Source organism: Falco peregrinus, chromosome 5 (assembly GCF_023634155.1).
Source record: "Falco peregrinus isolate bFalPer1 chromosome 5, bFalPer1.pri, whole genome shotgun sequence".
Taxonomy (NCBI): Eukaryota; Metazoa; Chordata; class Aves; order Falconiformes; family Falconidae; genus Falco; species Falco peregrinus.
In genome coordinates, this window is record NC_073725.1 from 14057384 (window position 1) to 14076095 (window position 18712).

The window sequence follows — 18712 nt, forward strand, 5'->3', positions numbered from 1 at the left end:
TCCTAAATTGCAGGCTGTTTTTAATCCAGTTTGAAATAAAAATTTTACAGAAGAGAGGAATAAATTTTACCTAATAAACCTAAATTCTTCAATATCAATCTTTGTTTTTATTCTAGTCAATGTATTGTATTGGTCTCTAGAGGAAAAGAATCTGCAGATCTAGTTACTCAGAATGTTCAAGTTACCATGCAAAGGTTTTTTTATGTTTCCTTGTGATGCCAACCTCAGATCTGACACAACAGGATTTACACAGCAGTTTACCTTCAGAATAACAATCTCAGCTCTCTTTTTAATCTAGACATGAAACTACACACAGTTGTGCCAGGAACTGTGAACTATATAGCTCTACAAGAAATTTCTTTTGAGTAACAGCATCACTAGAAGCAGAGTTTGCCAAATAAGAACAGTACCTACGCTTTCTTCTACATGAACCTTTGCAATAGTAACATTTTGACTAAAACTAGAGAAAACAGTTTGCCTCCAAATGAAGGAATAAATGCCTCTGCTCTAACGGCAGAGTGCTGCATTTCAACTAAGGAAGTGAAGTAATGCAGCATCACTTGCACAAACATATTTTATCCAGCATAATCTACTTATTCTATAGCATAAAGAACTACTTATGCTACTAAGGTACATTTAAATGGGTGTTTTAGCAGAAGGAGGAGCTTGGAGCTCTCTAGTGGATTAATAAAAAGATGCAATATTCTCCACATAACAACCTCTAATACACTTCAAGTCTGTCACAGAAATGTGAGTGGTGCTGCACAAGAGCAATACCCTCTTCTATGCCAGCTAAGGTTTCCTGATTATTGTGAAAATGACTCAGAAATATCTGTTATTTCTCTTCTAATTACTTCAAGTATTCCATCAGTTAAGTATACTTTTTTCTACAAAGTCTTACTCTGCTTCATTTTTGGGTTGATGTTGAACGGAAGTTTCTTAGTCTGACACTTCAGGTTGTACATACAATAAACACTGTTAAGCACAGCTTGAAGCTAGCGAAAGAGTAAAGCACATGCTTAACTCTACATGCCACGTTTTTAAGAGCCTTTTTTCTACTGCTGTTCAGATATTTGTCAGCCTGACTCTGAATGAGATCTTTCACTTCTTCCATCAGTTTAGAAAGTCCAAAAAGCAGAAAAGAAAGCTGAAATTTTCATTGACTGTTTTGGTTTTTTTTAAAGTTCTGGTAAGTGCTACTGTGGCTGGAAATGTATTTTATGCCGCATTCACACCAAGATGCCAAGGTGGGACACTGGCATGAACTGGACATATTTCATCACCAGCCAAAAGACAAAATAGCCTCTATCTTCCTGTCAGGCTATGACTATACTTGTCTTGTACTCTGCACAGTGAAACTGTATTATTTCACATATTTATTTTCTTCATCACATAGTCACAATAACATAGGAAAATGGAATGAAAATGCTGATGGTGTTTTGGTAAAAACACTGCATTTCGTTTGTACAGTAACTGGGGAATATCACAGGTTACATGAAGGACACAGTATATATATACCTGTTCACAGCTTCACCTTTTTTTCCTTGTTTAACATCAGGCACTCCATCTGCAAACCTGAACTGTGAAGATATTTAAAATATACTTTCAGATACCACAAAGCACTCCTAAGCCTGTTACACTTTACACTACAGAGTTACAACTGTTTGTGATTTTTGGAAGGTGTGATAATATAGCTCTGACTGTAAAAACTGTAAGGTTACTTTTACATCATCTTTTTAAATGGACACTCTACCATTATACTGTGATCTTAATAGTGATTTTTAATTGGAAAATAGGTGACATGATTGTCTTCACTTGTCTTTGCACCCACTGGTAAGCCCAGCAATTTTTAGGCCCACTGCCCAATTTTAACTGCACCTGACTGATACGTAGAAACCCACAAGAGACATTCTATCAAGTTTAATGAAAATTTAAAGCTGTATTGAGGAGAGATCTAAGGCTTTTGCTCAGCTGCACACCATGGTGTATAGGTAAAAAATCCCCAAAGATACGGAGAAAAAAGAGCCTGTAACATATTTGGGGGTGAGAATCTGACAGGACTGATACAGAACAAAGTCATGGAATCCTGGCTTTGTTTTATCCATTATTAGTGAAGTAACTTGAACTTCACATTATATCACAAATATACGATAGCCAAAGAATTAGGGATGGATATTCTCCCATTGGATTTCCGAACTTCACCGGTTACCCAAATATTTTTAGGGTTTTTTCATGGTTAGTTTTTGTCCTTCTCACAGCATTATTAGTTGGAAAAGCCATCAAAACAACAAAACTCAAGATCACCCCAAACACAGCTAGTTTTCCATCCACATACAGGAATACATGAAGGGCTGTAACATGTATTTTATGGCTTAAGTTTGAGGCTTTGGTGACTTTAGTTGTATGTATTTACTGCTGTCCAACACAGCACAGAAAAGCAAACATTCAGATACTGATTTTATAAAGCCACAACCAATTGGGATTGACTTGGCAATATTGCAACAAGTACTACATGTCCAGTAACCTATACTATTTGACAGACCCTTTTACCCTCTCCAAGAGGTCAGGGAACAAAATGGTGCTGTTCACTTTGTGAATCAGATGTTAACAGCCCCAATTCCATTTGCTGAAGGATATGTTTCTATTCTGCTTTTAAATAATGATTTTGCCAGGGAAACTGATTCCCTGCTGTTTGATTACCTTAGCAATTACTTACCAGTTTTTAGCCATGTATATTTTACAGTTTAACTTACCCAGTTAAAACCATTATCCACTCTTGAAGTAGTGGAAAACAGTAAATGTTATCAGCACCTATGCCTCTGTGGCAGAGAGTCGTAAATTCCAAGCCATTATCAAAGTAAATAGTAGAATACTTCAGCAAGTCTTTAAAGACCTAGACTTACTATCTAGAGGAAGGACAGAGAGAGTATGAAGGTCAGATAAAGTCTGTGAGCATGAAAATGGCTTAACTTCCCTCTGAACAGCCAGGAAGTCAGTATGTTAATGTAATGGCCCTTCTGCCCGAGTAATGAGCCACAGACTGATCTTCCATGGACGCACAATGGCTGTGCAGCTTCCCAGATTTCCAACACCATCCTGTCCTTCTGAGACTGAGACTTTTAAATCTAGGTATGTTATGTAAAAATGTCACATATGCGCAGTAGTACTCTTCGGTGTTCACCAGGAACAGTAATTTTCATACAATTGGTAATACAGAATTATTGTAACAACTGATATAACAATACCTTGTTTCATTTCAAATTTGAAGATGAATTATTAGTGACAACACAAAAAAATCAAGTTCTGTCAAGCAAAGCCTACACTGTCAGCACAGCATTCTATGAAACACTAATATTCTTTTTATTACAGGAAATTAAGAATTTTGTTGATAAAACAGCATTAGTAATTAAAATTATCCAACTACATGGACTATCATTTCTTAAACTATTTAGTGACAGAAGCATGCTTGCTCAGTACCTTTTCACCCATGTCAAAACTCTTTAAAAGTTCATCTAGTTTTCTTGGTTGCCCATCTTCAAGACAGTCCTCAGTAATGCCTCCCAAAGGACTACTTCCTCTGGAGGAGTTGCGGGTTTTAATATCTTCAGCTGAAAATGTATAAACATATTACTTTATATGCTTCCCATGCTACAAGACAACAAAGCTTTTATTTCCTAAATATTACAAAGCCTTAATACTAATGACATTTAAGAACTCCTAGGACTTCCTAAATGTGAAATTTATAGGTAAAATTATTTCACCTTTAAAGCACAACCATTGCAAATAAGTATTAAACTGAATCTGCAATTAAAATTCTATCCAAGCTGTATGTTCTGTAATAGTCCCTGTGGAACAGTACAACAGGTTTATTTATACAATACTGAATTCAATATTTTAGAAATTAACTCAGTCAAGCTTTGTTATTAAAACACAGCCAAAGATATGTACGGTAATTTGCTAAGCAGGTAGAAAGTTAGTCTTTGCTGGAGAAAGGGATAAGTTAATCATAATGACATGATGCAAACCTGAACTAAATATAGATAGTTCTGAGAAACTCCAAATTCCTGTAAAACAGTAAACGCAATGAGAATTAATTCAGTGTCAGGAAACTTCAGCATCTTTTGCAGATGCCACAGGAAATGAACAGCACACCTGACTGAGGTTTTCTGAAGCAGCTGTTTATGTACAATAGAAGTGTTCTGAATAGAAAATAAATTTGCTATTTCATCGGATCACATGAATGAATTTCAACTGCACTGCATTGTCCAGATACAGGAAGAAAGATCAATTATTGGAAAGGCTTTTATCTTACAGTCACTGGTCTCTGTATGACCATCAGTACAAGACACATCTACTTGAAGTCAATGTACATAACACTTCCATTTGAAAGATGAAGAGGATTGACGTAATCTAGAATACCTTAACTATAGCATTTGCTGCCCCTTAAGACTGAAGCCACTGAGACAAGCAGCCATGACTTCACTACATAACACAAGACATCAAAGCAGTAACATGTATTTCTAAATAAATACATAAATTGTCAGTAATTACCAAAACCTGGCATGTTTCTTGTGTTCTGTACAGGTCTTTTTAAAAAGTCATGTACCAAACATAAGTTACCATGTGCATATTAATCTAAGAGTGTGATGTGATCCTAAATTTCTCTTATCTGGGAAGGACTGACTTAAGCCTTTTTCTTTATTTCGAGCACCACAGACTCAAATGACTTTTAGCCTCAAACTTCATTACAGCATGAAGTAAAACAACAAGCAGTCTAAGAAAATGCAGAAGTTACTAAATAGTACAAGACTTGCTCCCACATTTGGTTTCAATTACCTCAGCACTGCAGATGCCATGGCACAGGCCCCTCTCGCTCCTTACACACCAGTGGCCTCACTGTGTACTGCCCCCGAACACCTCAGGGAGGGAACTTGCATCTATTTCTTGGTGTCTGAGCTCTTAAATCCTCATTACCTTTTATTTTGCCTTCTAATCACTGAAGCCTGTAACTCTCCCCCAGTCAGTCACTATTCACTCCTTTTTCTCCAGGAGGCTACAAATCACTGCCCAAATCACTCACTTTTTCTACCTAAATATAACACATTAATATGAAAAAAACCCACAAGAGGTACTGTCACAGACACTTTTCAAGCCTGCAGCAAAATCAACACATAATGGCAGAGTGCTACATTAACAGCAAACTGCCTCCAGAAAGAGAAACACCAAGAACTTTCAAAACCAGTCTCAGCACTCTGTGCTTTCTGCAGTGTCAGTAATGGGATTCTGTTAAAAGTCAAAATCCCGGTCCTCCAGCCTAAGAAATACTTTTCACATCAGACACATGCGTAGTAGGTCTGTATGCAAGCTGTAGAAAACAAAACAAATCACATTCACATGCTACCTAGCTGGACTGTTCTACTTAAAATAGGAAGAAAAAAACGTTAAGTCAGAAGTTATCTTTCTCTAAAAAAAAATAAGCACCCTTAAAAACCAAGTTTGTCAGAAGAGGGGCATAGCATCCAGAAAAACCAAACGTACAACCTGGAAAAAAAACCTTATTATAAAATTCTGTCTTCTGATGAACACAAGAGAACAACCAACTGACTCCCAAAGCACTACCACAGTACTCGGTGTGTTACTATCATCTTATCAACAGAATTCCTTGCCTAAAGTACCAGAGATGGAAAAACACCCACAATCAAAACCAAACAAAAACCCAACCTAGTACTACCAACAGACAAGCACTACAGAGAAATAGATGCTCACTGTAAGGCTCAGGTTGGTACCATTTCAAAAGACATCCATTTTATACGCATTAGGAAACAAGCTGCTGTTAGAATAAGAAGATACTACTGAACTGACAAGTTCTTACTTTATGGGAAAGTAGGAAGCCTAGGTTTTGCCACTGAACATCTTTGTGGTTACTTTCTCCTCTTGATTATGCATTAAAAAATCTCCAAAGACTCTTACCTTTTAGCATCCAACCACAGGAATTTTCAGTATCATTTGACATTCCAGATTCTTGTATGGTAATGTGTCTGTTTGGAACAAAACGCATATTTAAGATTTCCATCTTGCACAAAAGCAGAATTAATCTAACCAGTTATGTAAAATTAAAGATCTCAGTAATACTTTTAGCTATTGACAGAATCCTTCCATAAAATACACTGTTGTAAGACTGTTATTAACTCTTCTCTTTTGGCTTTCTTATGCCCATCCTTACAGATACACACCTAAACATGCTAAGTAAAACCAAGACATTTCAAGTCCCAATATCTGTCAGTAAAAGCTCATTATCTCACTTCACTTTTGCCTAGAATACTGAGAAGGGAAATCTTTTATGATTCTCTGTATAGCAAATTATGGAAATACTGTGCTAACAAGCCAATTCATCAGTTTCTACAAAAGATGATTTATAGTAATTTTATATTTGAGACAATTTGCATAATAATGAATCTCAAAGAGATTAACAAAAACATTTGTTCACAGAAAGACACTAACTTCACCTATTTTGAAGATAAATTGGTTAAAAAGTAAGTAGTCCTCTTTAGAAAAGTCAGACTCGCAGAATGGTCAGGGTTGGAAGGGACCTCTGGAGATCATCTGGTCCAACCCTCTGCTATAGCCGGTTCACCTACAGCAGGTTGCACAGAATTACATCCAGGGTTTTTTTTACTATCTCCAGAGAAGGAGACTCCACAACCTCTCCGGGCAGCCTGTGCCAGGGCTCTGTTGCTCTCAAAGTAAACAAGTTTTTCCTCATATTCAGATGGAAGTTCCTGTGTTGCAGTTTGTATCCATGGCCCCTTGTCCTGTCAGTGGGCATCACTGAAACTAGCCTGGCCCCGTCCTCCTGCCACCCCCCCCCTTAAGATATTTATATGCACTGATATTAAAACATTATATATAGACTACATAAAACAACTTCATCATCACAGATTTTTTGGAAGCTCGTACCTGGAGAATGACACCAAGTATAGTGACAGCAAGCTGCCTAGCAAAATGGAATAATGAAAATTTGCAACAACCTAGTGGAAATGAAAGCTTCCCAATACACATAACTTGGAACTACACAAACATTCAGGCACAGATACCTATGTATATGCATGAGATTCATTACGAAGCAGAGTTAAATAAGTTACAGCAATTTTGCAGTGATGAGAGTGATTTTTATTAGAGGCAGGCTCTCTGCAGGCTCTCCCCCCCCCCCCCCAATTTTATGTGAAATGCAAAGTTTGAGTGATTTTGCCTACAACAACAACAGACTTTCTTTTTTGTAAAATTGCAGTGCAGACAGTTCCAGAAAGCTGTCATTTTCATAAACATTGCTGAAAACTGAAAATATTTAGCAGCATCAAGAGACCAAAGTCTTCATGTTCAGGTCAAAACCCACTTCCAAATCTTTACCAGATTCTGCCAATTGTGTAGTGTGAAATAGTTACAGAAGCGCCTTGTAAGCCCTCATAAAGAAGGTGTCTAAAACACATACAGAAAACTACATTTATTACCGTACTTGGCATTTGCTCACCAACCTGACAAATCTAGGAGCACTGACAGAATCAGAAGTAGTCAACACCTTTTAGAGATCTAGAAATGGAGAGAGACTAGACCATGTCAGAATGTGGGATGCTCTTGCATGATGCTGATTAAGTTTAAGCAAATCTCTCTTTACAGCACAAGTTACAGAACCCACAGTGTTCACTTTGCTATTTTGCATATGAAAAATGGATTCAAGTTTAGGCTTTTTATTCAAAAGAGTAAAATGCAGAAGTCTCCTAAGAGCAAGAATGGCTGCTGATGTGCTTTCAAAGGTATCATCCTAGTTCTGTTGGGATGAAGAGATATACTGGATGCCACTTAAGAGTTAAAATCCCTACATTAGAGAAAAGAAACACCTCAGATGATTGATTCAAAAACCTGCACTGTTGGGAGTCACTCGGGGGTATGCAATAGAAAATGGCAAACATAACTATATGCGAAACCTGAGTTTTCACAGCCCCATTCAGGCTGCAGATCCAGAATCCTTTCCTGATGACTAGCAACTAATGCCTGGAAGTGACCAGCACTCACTATTCTCTTCTTAAAATGCAACCACCAGAGGAATAACCTTACCCTAAAAGGCAGAGCATGCTAACTGAATCAAACCATTCATGACATTCACAAGCAGAGCCTTTTCTGAATCTTCCTGGACTAAAGAACACAACCTGCTTGTCCTACTTAAAACTACTTGGTCAGAGACATCAGTTCTGGGCGCATGAACAAGCACAATTAGTTAAGTAGGAAACTTTAGGTCACAGATGTGTAGCAATATTAGATGCATCTGTGGTTGCTGGCTGCTTGGTTAGTTCGCTTAAAAAAATCCAACTAATCAACCAATAGCAACCCCCCAAGACTTATTTGAATTTTGTATCTCAATCACTGTTGTGACCATTATGTTCTGCTTTTGAAGAACAGGTGCCCACATTATCTGAAATTTGGAAGCCAAAAATTACTATCCTTGAATTTTCATAACTAAAAATACCCCTATGGCTTTTAAGGTCACAAACAGTCAAAGATAAAAAGTGTCATTGGCTAAACATGTCTTGGTGTTTAAATTCAAAACTCAAACAAAAACATGGATCCACGCTAATAGCTACAAACCCACAGTGGCTAATAGTTGCCACTGAACACTTGTCAGTTCCTGAATCAAGCTGGTACATCCTTCACACTGTTTCACTATGAAATGTCAATAAAAAGTATTACTTCATTACAGCAACTGTCATTTTGACAAGCTGCTAGATCTCAGATTTTTGTAGTTGGAAGAAAACTACAAATTAAGGCACCAATCGTTTCCTTTACAATTACAATTTAAATGCTATTGAACTCATAAGTAACACTGAACACATTTTAAAAAGCTTTTTAACAACCCAGCTACACTTTCAGAATAACCTGCTGCTAGCAGAAATACAGTTCTTACTGCTCTGTACCAATGCCAGACTAAAATATCAGTACACAAGAAGTAATGTTCTGAAGTCCATCCCCATGCATACATGCACTAAAACTGTATTAGCAAAGATCCTGATTCTTTCTGTCATCATCTGCCTGTTCTTGCTAATCTGAAACATTAATCTGAAAAAATTATAATAAAAGCTATGTATTGATACAGTTAACGAAAACATTCAGCAAAAACCACCTTGTGCAGCCATTAAGTGCTTGCATTGCTCTTCTACCTAGATTACATTCATCTAGAGTATAATGGCTAACAGTAACCAAAGGTTAAACAAAACATGCATACAAACTAATTAGAGTTGGTTTACAACAGTGCAGTTCTGACTCATTGTTCCACATGGACAGGCTGAAGTGGTGTTACAAACTAATACTGCAATGAAGCAAAACCGAGCATGTATAAAATCAGAAGCCAGACAAGAAAATATAGACAATAGTCTAGAACACCTGGAAAGAAAGAAAAAAACCCCAACAAACCACACACAAAAAACAACCCCAAAACAAAACAAAGGACATTAACAAAAACAGTATTTTATTTCAAAATATGTAGTACAATGTGAGCCTAACTCTACCAGCATAATCACTTTTTTGGTTGGCCAAACAAAGCTGAAGTCCCAGTTGTATCTGGTAAATAACAACAAAATAAAAAATCAATAGCATGAAATGGCCATTATCTGGTTATACCATAAGCCACCTGATAACGCTGTGGTATAGTCTATTGCCCTACTTTAATATTCTTGTAGTCATTACATGAATATGTTCCTGACTGTTACCAACTATAATCAGTCACTGTCTAATGATCTTTGCATCAAACTATGGAAGGTAAAAAGCAAAACCAGACAATTTTGCTTGCTTCTTTACCAGATTAAGTGGAAATTTTAAGAAATAGGAACCATGCATTTTTATTTGTCTTGGCTGATGACAAGCAAATTCAGCAGGTACCAGGAAGAAAGCTGAAATACGACTTCAAACAAGTTCAGTTTTCATCTAATGGTTGTGATAATGTTACTCTAACTCAATGTCATTACTAATTAAAGGGAATATTTGTCCTCCCTACAAAGCACTTACAAAAGCCAGTAATTTTCAGTTAGTATTCATATAAATAGCAAACTTTACTATCATAACTAATACACGAGTGTAAAGGGCTCAGATGTTCTGGCCTTCCATTCTGTGAAAGAGCTGTCAGGACAGTCTGTGGGAAACCATCTCTGAACAGCCATTATTACCCTGGGTAATACAAAGCAAATACTCAATTCTGTTATACAGTGTATATAATATACAGAAATGTACACAACATGAATACTCATACTAAAAAATTTACTGTGAGGCAGCCTAGTTGCTTCTTAAGCTGCATGCTCCTACTAAAGACTTGCCCTGTTCTTGAGAGGCTTGTTTTGGTAGAAATTTTATTCTATTAACATCTGCAAGTTTTATATTCTCATGTCTAAAAAACTTGTTTAGCACCTCAAAGAAGATTCCTTTCCTCTTTGGCACATGGGCTTAGTGAAGGAGAAAGAATAAGGAGAGTAGAGAGTAAAAAAAGTGAATGCAGTTATAAGGAGGTACAACGTTGAAAATAATTAAAACATTATTTAAAATAAGGATAACATAACACCTCCCAGAAAGAGCACAGGAAGAAAATTAAAACACTCCTCCCAGTAAAACAACCCTAATCTTCAGTGGAAAATCTTGTACTATTTCTATCTAAGCTTTATGGTTTACTTTGTAAGATGAAAAAATTAATCTTAAAACTCCTTAATTAAACACAAGTATCAAAGCTTATGAGAGAAAACAGACTAGACAGTTAACTAGTTCCTCTATCCCTCAAAGGACTACTACCTCTTTTACAAAAGTTTGTTTCTACTTTAAACCTCTCTTCCCCTTTCAGTGACTTTCATTATCATCTCAAAACCCATAAAAAATTAATACCCATAATTTACACCAGGAACTTGCTGAATGAAGATGCAGAATCATAAACATCTATATTGTGTCAGCCAAATTACAGATTTGAAAATGATTTACATGTCTGGGGATAGGAGAAAAGCAGGGAAAGAGGATGACAGAATGGAATGTTACTGTACAGACAACCATTTACTCATACAGATCCAGCAGAAAAATAAGCTGCACCTAGAAAGTAAAAAATATTTCTCTGTATTATACAACTTTACAACTAAAAATCTCCCATCAAAGGGATACATGCTATCTCAAATCAAGTCAGATATTTAAATATATTATTTATTAAAAATAATATTCTTAATTTGTTTATACTTTCACATTCCACTTCACTTGGTTTAAACCAATTCTTTAGGACCATGATTTCCTTTGATTCAGAGTTTATCTTAGTTCTTACGAAGAACCAATTAATGTATTTGCATTCAGAATACTGCCTTACCTCAATCAAATTTTGACATTTAAAATCAACCCAGAAATTACTGAAATTCTGTAAGGAAGACTGACCACTACAACCAAAGTATACTGATATGAGAACAAATTACTTAGAATTACTATAATAAAAAGAATTATATGCATACCTAAAATTATCATCTACTGAGTCTCTATTTTCTGAGATAACAGGCTTAACATCCTGCTTTTTGTCTTCAATGCATCTGCTAGTACAGGACGCCTTCACAGGACAATTTTCACACTCTGCAAGTGCAAATTCCTTTTCATTATTTGTTCCAAAAAGGTCAGGGTCATCTTGAATCACATCAATGACAAGAACATCTTTTTCGTAAGCTTCAAGAATATCTGGAAAATGTTGACTTTCGTGTTGTGAAAGATTCTCTCTTGATTTTCTATCATCATTTATTTCTAATGAAACAGAGCGGTCAATGGTTTTCCAAGAATGATTGGGAAAATTAGATTTTAGTATGCATTTAGTATCATGGAAATCAGGCACAGATGCTGCTAGTTGCCCATTGAGAAAAGGATGTGGATATAAAGAAAACTGCTCAGGGAGCACAGACATCTCATTTGAAAGGTTTTCAGAGCCATCATTCTGAAAGTCCTTACTGTTGATCTCACCTACTTCTTTCTTCATGGAAGCTGTAGACATAGCATCACTTGTGACAGTAAGAGACTGCTCCTCAGAATTAAGCAGAAAAGTCTGTTCACCTGATTGCTGCCTCCTCGAAACACTAATGCTGTCAAGAACTTCTACTGGACTACATGTTTTTCTTTCAAATGAATGGACAGATTTCAATTTTCTGAATTCAGTTTTATTTCTGCATAAAGGAATTTTGAACTTTGTCAAGTTTCCAGTGCTTAATCCTTTCATTCCCTTTAAATCAGAAAATGTTTGGTTCACTACTGATGCTTTATGGCTGAAGTTTGCTCTGTGTGTGTTACCTGTCTGGACTGTCACAGACAGGTCTCTCTTTGTTACAGCTTCTTTATTTTTACCTTTCTGTTTTGTTGTAAAATTCAAGGTTGTTTTAACTTTTTGCACATCATCATGGTTAAAAGCCACAGCACTTCTGTCCATACTAACTGCTGATTCCACATTTTCACTGCTCCTTCTCAAAGCCTCATAAATATTCACGGAAGAGGATTCTGGTGTTTCAAGTGAGGTCAGACATTCAGTATTTGGATCCTTTATTTTATGTGTAGATGCTTTGTTAATTTCTGCTGATGACATATGCAACTCCAACAGTCTCAAATTCCCAGTCACAGCACTGCTTCCTACAGCTTCAACACTACTTTTACTAGAGGACTCCTGGAAAGCAGCCCTTGAAAGCTTTTTTCCTTCCGAGATGGATCCATGATTTTTTTGAACCCACTTGTAAGTCCTGGCACATGATTCGAAAGGCCAAACTTTTTTACCAGTCATAGGTATTGTTCTTTGACAGGTAAACTGCTGCAGTTTCTTATTAACTTTACTCAATTTTTCATCTGTCTTGCTTTTGTGACAACTGGGAACATCACGGACCTGAGCTAGCACTCTCAGGCTACCTGAGGCAGCAGAACGATGTGCCATACTGTTTGAGTTTTCTCCTACTGCTATCATGGAGAGCTCAGATGTCTTAAAGCCATCTTCAAATGCAAGTGGTTTGGTACTATCCTTTCTCCAGACTGATATATTTTGTACTTCATGAGTAGGTCTTCTTATATGAAGATTTGATGTATGATCATATGAAGCTGTAAGAGTAGTTTCCTTATGATTTATTCCTAAAACGGCAAGGGAGCTTGATGTGGCAACTGGTGCTTCTGTTTGTAGCTCACACTCACTGCATTCATGAGCTATGGCTGTGAAAACATTCTGCACTGCCGATTTTTCAGTGATTTTCATCTTTTTTCTATGCCTTCTACCAATACTCCACTTTTTTCCCCTTAAACACTTAGCGTTTTCACTCTGACAGCATGAACAACACCCTTCTACATTTTGAGGTGTTTCTTTATTAAACAATAAACTACATTTTATAGGTGATCTCTCACTTCGCATTCTACTAGCACTGCAATTCATATCACTCTGTTCTACACCACTGTCAGGAAAAACATGCTTGCTTTTATCCTGGGCTACATGGAAGAACCCACTTAATTTATAATGGCTGCTACTTTCACTAGCTGAAGACTTCACAAATGTATTGATATAACTACAGACCTCTAGCCTCACAAAAGGATTCTTTTCTGTTGCACAGAGCAAGCCATTACTGTGGTTTAGGACATTTTTGCAATGTTCAGCATCACATTTTGCAGATACATTTCTCACATTTTCAGCTGCAGTCACACTAACACTTTGCAAGCACCCAATTTGATCGGTTCTGGGTTTCCTTTTTTTACGCTGGATGCCAGATTTTGTTACAGGATGACATCGAAAGCTCTTGCTTCGAGTCCCACCTGAAGTAGTAACCGCAGGAAATTCATAGTAGTGAGGTTCCTTTTGCTCAGAATCTTCTGATTTGTTTTGATTTGTCTTAAGCTTCTTCACAGCTCGTGTACCGAACTCCTGCTCAATTGCTTTCCATTTTTCCTTTGCTGATTAAAAAATAAAGAATGTCATTAAAGAATATGCTAAGGGAGAATGACCATCCTAGTACTACATTATTTTATAACGAGAACAAAAAACATTCAAGGCTATCAAAGAACAAGATAGCATACAAGGCTAAAACATTTCTGTAGTTTTAGCAGTTGCTTTTTTTTAAGCGACCACTATTAGCAGACTTGCAGTAACAAATGATATTTTGTCTTCAGAAACAAATGTGAAGATGAACAAAACTTTAAGGTGTAACAAGGACATAGGAAGTTGTAGATTTAAAACATAGGTGGAAAACAAATTAGAGCAAGTCTGGCAAAAAACCATGCAGGTGCTGTTTGCACACTTGGTCTTAAAATCTTTTGTTTACACAGTAGGTGCTCTGTAACAGGAAAGCTTGTTCATAAGAATGTAGTAATTTATTCCAGATATATAGTCCAACCAAATGCATCAGACTGTTGAAGAAGATTAGGAAAACTGCAGGGCTTGCATTTTTATAAAGGTTTTTTTTTTTTAATTTTTTAATTAAAAGCAAATACAGATTATGTGAAAAACTGTACCTCTGAATTTTTTTTCTGGAAATGGACTAAAGAATGTACTGGTAGAATGATGGATTTTTTTAGATCTTAGTTTTCAAAGTAAATAAGATACAATTTTAATACCAAACTTTCTCAGAATATGGTTCCTAGATATAATATTTCTTAATAACAGCCTACAGCAAGTATTTTTCATTTGAATGTACCCATTTTGAAAGTAAAAAGAATGCCTTTTAGACAACTTTCATGAAAATGAGACTTTTACAAACATCCTTTCAAAATTGTTCCAGTTTGATACAATGCTCTCTTAATACACCAAAATACAATCTTTGTTGCTACATCTTTTAGGATTTTGCAGAGAATAGTAACTACAAGGCAAAAAGTTCTGGAAACAAAACCCAGCATCCTATAAAGGCAAGCACTAAAACAAAATAGCATGATACATATTAAAACATAAGCAAATACACAGATGGATGAAGAATTGACTGTTTTTTATGTTGGCTTTGCTGAAACTACTGCCTCCTTTCCTGTTTGTGCCTGACCTTCTACACATAAATGAACTGATCATTTTTGAGGGAAAAAGAAAATAATTTCTCACTTGGAGCCTGCTGCTGCCAATACCCCTTCCTCTCCCCACCTCCCAAAGGGTATGTGGTTTCCTCTCCTTTGCGCTATAGTACTGCTTTTCTCCTTCAAGAAAAGCTCTTCCTCTTCCTAAAGTCTGTTTTCTTGTACTGTACAGTACTGTAAAGCAGACCTTAGCTCTTAGGTCTACACTTCTTGAGCTAAGTTAGCAGCCACTTTGACTTATGTAGAGGCCACTCTTTCCTGCCCCCATGACTTTGTCCCACACAGACACACCTGCAAAAGAAAAAATTACCTCCTGTTTTTTCACTTTTTAATGGGGTCTTAATGCAGCACCAGTCCCTTGACCTGGGAGCCCAAATTCTGCACCTGTACTTCTACAATGGGGCACAAGTACTCACCACTCTCTCCAAGGCTGCCTGCTCCTTTCTGAGGGTTTGAGCTCTGCTGTTCCTCCTTCATGCAATGCTCGTGCATCTTTCCTCGGGGTGTTGGTTGCTCTTGGCCACTTAGATGCTGTAGCTGCTGTGACACCAGTGCCCTCTTCCTCAGGCTCCCAGCTCCTTTCTTGCACTCTGAACACTGTGTATACAATTCTAGCAAGGCAGATGTGCCACTCCCTCTGGAACCTTGTTGTTTTGGTTTCACCAAAGATGCCCCTTCTTTCTTCCTCAAGCATCTCTTTTGTTTCTGCTGTGTCCCTGGCTTTCTTGATCCAATTAAAGAACACCCACCCAACTTCTCTGGCATATCTACCTCTTCATGGGGTTTTGGTTCAGGCAAGGATTCCCGAGTCACCAAACTCTTCTGATGATCTGGGATTTGCACCTTCGGTATCATCATGGAGTCAGGGCTTTTCATTTCAGTACTACATGTGCCCTTGCTGGGTTGCAACACCTCTGGTACTGGCAAATAGGAAACACCATGTCTCTCTGTGCCCTTAATTTCCTCCTCAGAGGGTGGAATTTGTGGTTTTATTTCCATAAAGGAATATTTGTCATTTTTCCCTGAACTCTCCTGAAAACCTGAGAGGTTCAGTCCTTCTGAACTATGTTCTTTCCCTCCAATCCCTGCTGAGAATTTATTTTGCAAAGTAGTTCCTAAGAAAAAAACCTGTTGACCCTGTCCTGTCTCACTCCTTACAGGCTCTTCCCAAAACGCTGCTGCAGCTGTGGTCACTGCCTGCCCATCTTCACATAGAGCATCTGAAACTGCCAAAGCTACATCCTTGCTGCTTCTGGCAGCCCTCCTGCACTGTATTCCCTTGCTTTTACCTGGGAATCTCTGGCTACTCCTGCCTTGCTTCTTTTGCACGGGCACAAGAGAAGCAAACTGCTCACAGGAAATGCTGGAGAGCAGGGCAGGTTGCAGATGGGATGACAAGAGCTGCTCAGGTTTTCCCTTTGGTGCCAGGTGAGGACTCTGCTTGACTACCGATTTTTTCGCCGGCTCATGTCCTACCCCCGCACCCAGAGAGCCCGAGCTGGTGACCATTCTGTCGGCTGACTTCCCCTTGCTAGCTGTTACCACCTTCCCTGATCTTAACTGTGGCATCATAGCAGCCTTGAGAAAGCAATAAAATCCACCAAATCCACTCACTAGAGCATGTTTAATAGCACCCCAGCTAGCCCAGCACCCAAGACAGGCACAGGCCAGACCAGGCAGGGAGCACAACCTCGCTCAGGCAACTGCCTCAGGGGTCACCCGGGGGGCACCAGCCTGACAGAAAGCATGCACGGGCCGCCTGGGGAAAGCCCACGCCCCCACAGCCTGGAGCAACCCCTCACGGCAGCGCGGGGTGGAAGCAGCGGCCCCGCACCCCTCCCGCCTCACGGGCCGCGCCGCGGCCTCCCGTGCCGCGCCGCCCGCCGCCTCCCTCGCCACCCCTGCGGCCGCAGCAGCCGCCCAAGCCAAGCCCGCTCCCCGCTTCTGTCGTCCACCGATCTGTCCCTCGACGGTTCGCCGGAGCCCCGCCAGCGCCGCCTGCCTGCGACGCGCCGCTCACTGCGACGGACGAGCGCCCGCTGCGGCCGGTAATGGCGGCGTGGCCGGGGCAGGCGCAAGGGCGGGAGGCGGCGGTGGGCGGCGGCGTGAGGGTGTCTCCGAGGCGGGGCGCGGGGCGAGGCTCGGGGAGCAGCGGGGCAGCGCCGCTACCGGCTCGCCGCCCTCGTCCTTCTGCCGCATGGAAGCTCCTCTCCTGAGGCGGGGCCGAGCACCGGGGTGGCAAACGCTGCTGCCCCGGGCGGCGGAGCTCGGCCGGGCGCTGGTTTCGGCTGCGGAGCCGTCGTGCCGCCCCCGTGGCTGAGCCCCGTGCTGCAGCGGCTGCGGCCCGAGGGGCGGCCAGGCGGCGGCGGGCGCGGCCCGAGGTGGTGGGGCCCGGCGTGGAGCTACCGGACCCCGCTCCGCGCCGAGTGGTGGCAGCCGTTCGGCTCGCCCAGGGCTGAGTCGGGTACAGAACAGCCCAGCTGCCCTGCTCCCCTCAGGTGTTATCCACCTCCATGAAGCAGCGTTGCTTCCTTTGCCCACAGCACTTCGGAAGCTCCCTAAAATAGAGGGGCAATACGCTTGTTTCCATAACCATGGCTTATGGAAACTTCGTATTTCAAATAAAGTAGTTTCTCAGGAGTTAGGAAAAACAGCTTGAACAGTTAGGCTATGTAGTCAGAAAACAGCTGAAATTGGTGTTTGGGCTTCAAATGTGGTGATAGTTTCAACACAAATGGGGGACACCAAAGCCTCAGGAACACTCACTGTGTGGTAACGTGAACACGTAGAAGTTAGCTTACAAAAACAGCATTGTACAAAGATTGAATCTAAGTGGAGAGTGCTATGAAAATCACAAATGATTAAATTTAATAAGGTGATGCTCACTGGTAGATACTTACGCTGGTAGTGCTAGCAATGCCATCAGCAAAACCAGACGTGGTTGGTAAATAGCTGTGTCCTGCCCGTGGTCCCTTTCCGCTCGCAGGTGGTTCCTGAGGGCTGAAGCCCTTTATTCAAATTAATTTCACCCTGGCTCAGTGTTTGGTGGTGGTCACATTTCACACATCATAGTTTCAGACCCGTGCACAGAAATAATGGGTTTTGTGTCGTTACTTTCCAGAAGTGCGATACTATGGATGTAAAAGGGTGGTTTAAGAATAAAATTATATTTTACTAACTGGTGTTGGCTCGCTGCGTGACTTCAGCTCACATTACTCACTTTATCTCTGTTTCTCCATCTATAGGCAGAGGTAATACCTTGCTGTCCAAAGAAAGACAGAGAACACTGGATTTTTGGCAAAACCTCTCCATAGGTGAGGGAAGCACAGGCAGGCTGGGAAGCCATTAATTTTCTTTTGCTTATCAACCTCTTAGATTGCATGTAGGTGCTTAAGCACAACAAAAAAGTCAGCAAGTGGCTAGCTAAAGCTAATCAAAGCAGAAAATACAGATTTCTTAGGCAGTTTCTCCCCTGGCTCGGTATTGCGCTTCAGGTCCTTGGGACATAAAGGACGCAATAATAGGAAGTTAACTGCACAGCATTTATCATTGTCAGTGTTCAGCACAAGGCTAGTATTACATAAAACATTCCGTTCTGGCAAAATTTAACCTTCTCCAGTATGTAACGTAATCTTTTGATAGCAAGACA

General features: G+C 39.6%; 1 protein-coding gene across 1 annotated transcript in view; it reads right to left on the bottom strand.

The window, feature by feature from the left end:
* TOPAZ1 (testis and ovary specific TOPAZ 1) overlaps positions 1-17179 on the bottom strand; it is a 42839-nt gene extending 25660 nt beyond the window's left edge. Inside the window, exons 1-5 of the mRNA XM_055806474.1 lie at positions 15480-17179; positions 11517-13959; positions 5971-6038; positions 3478-3608; positions 1519-1580 (exon numbers count right to left, since the gene is read on the bottom strand). Coding sequence (XP_055662449.1) covers positions 1519-1580; positions 3478-3608; positions 5971-6038; positions 11517-13959; positions 15480-16635 — 3860 coding nt within the window. The 5' untranslated portion in view covers positions 16636-17179. The remainder of the gene's footprint in view (positions 1-1518; positions 1581-3477; positions 3609-5970; positions 6039-11516; positions 13960-15479) is intronic.
* Between the last annotated feature and the right edge of the window lie 1533 nt (positions 17180-18712).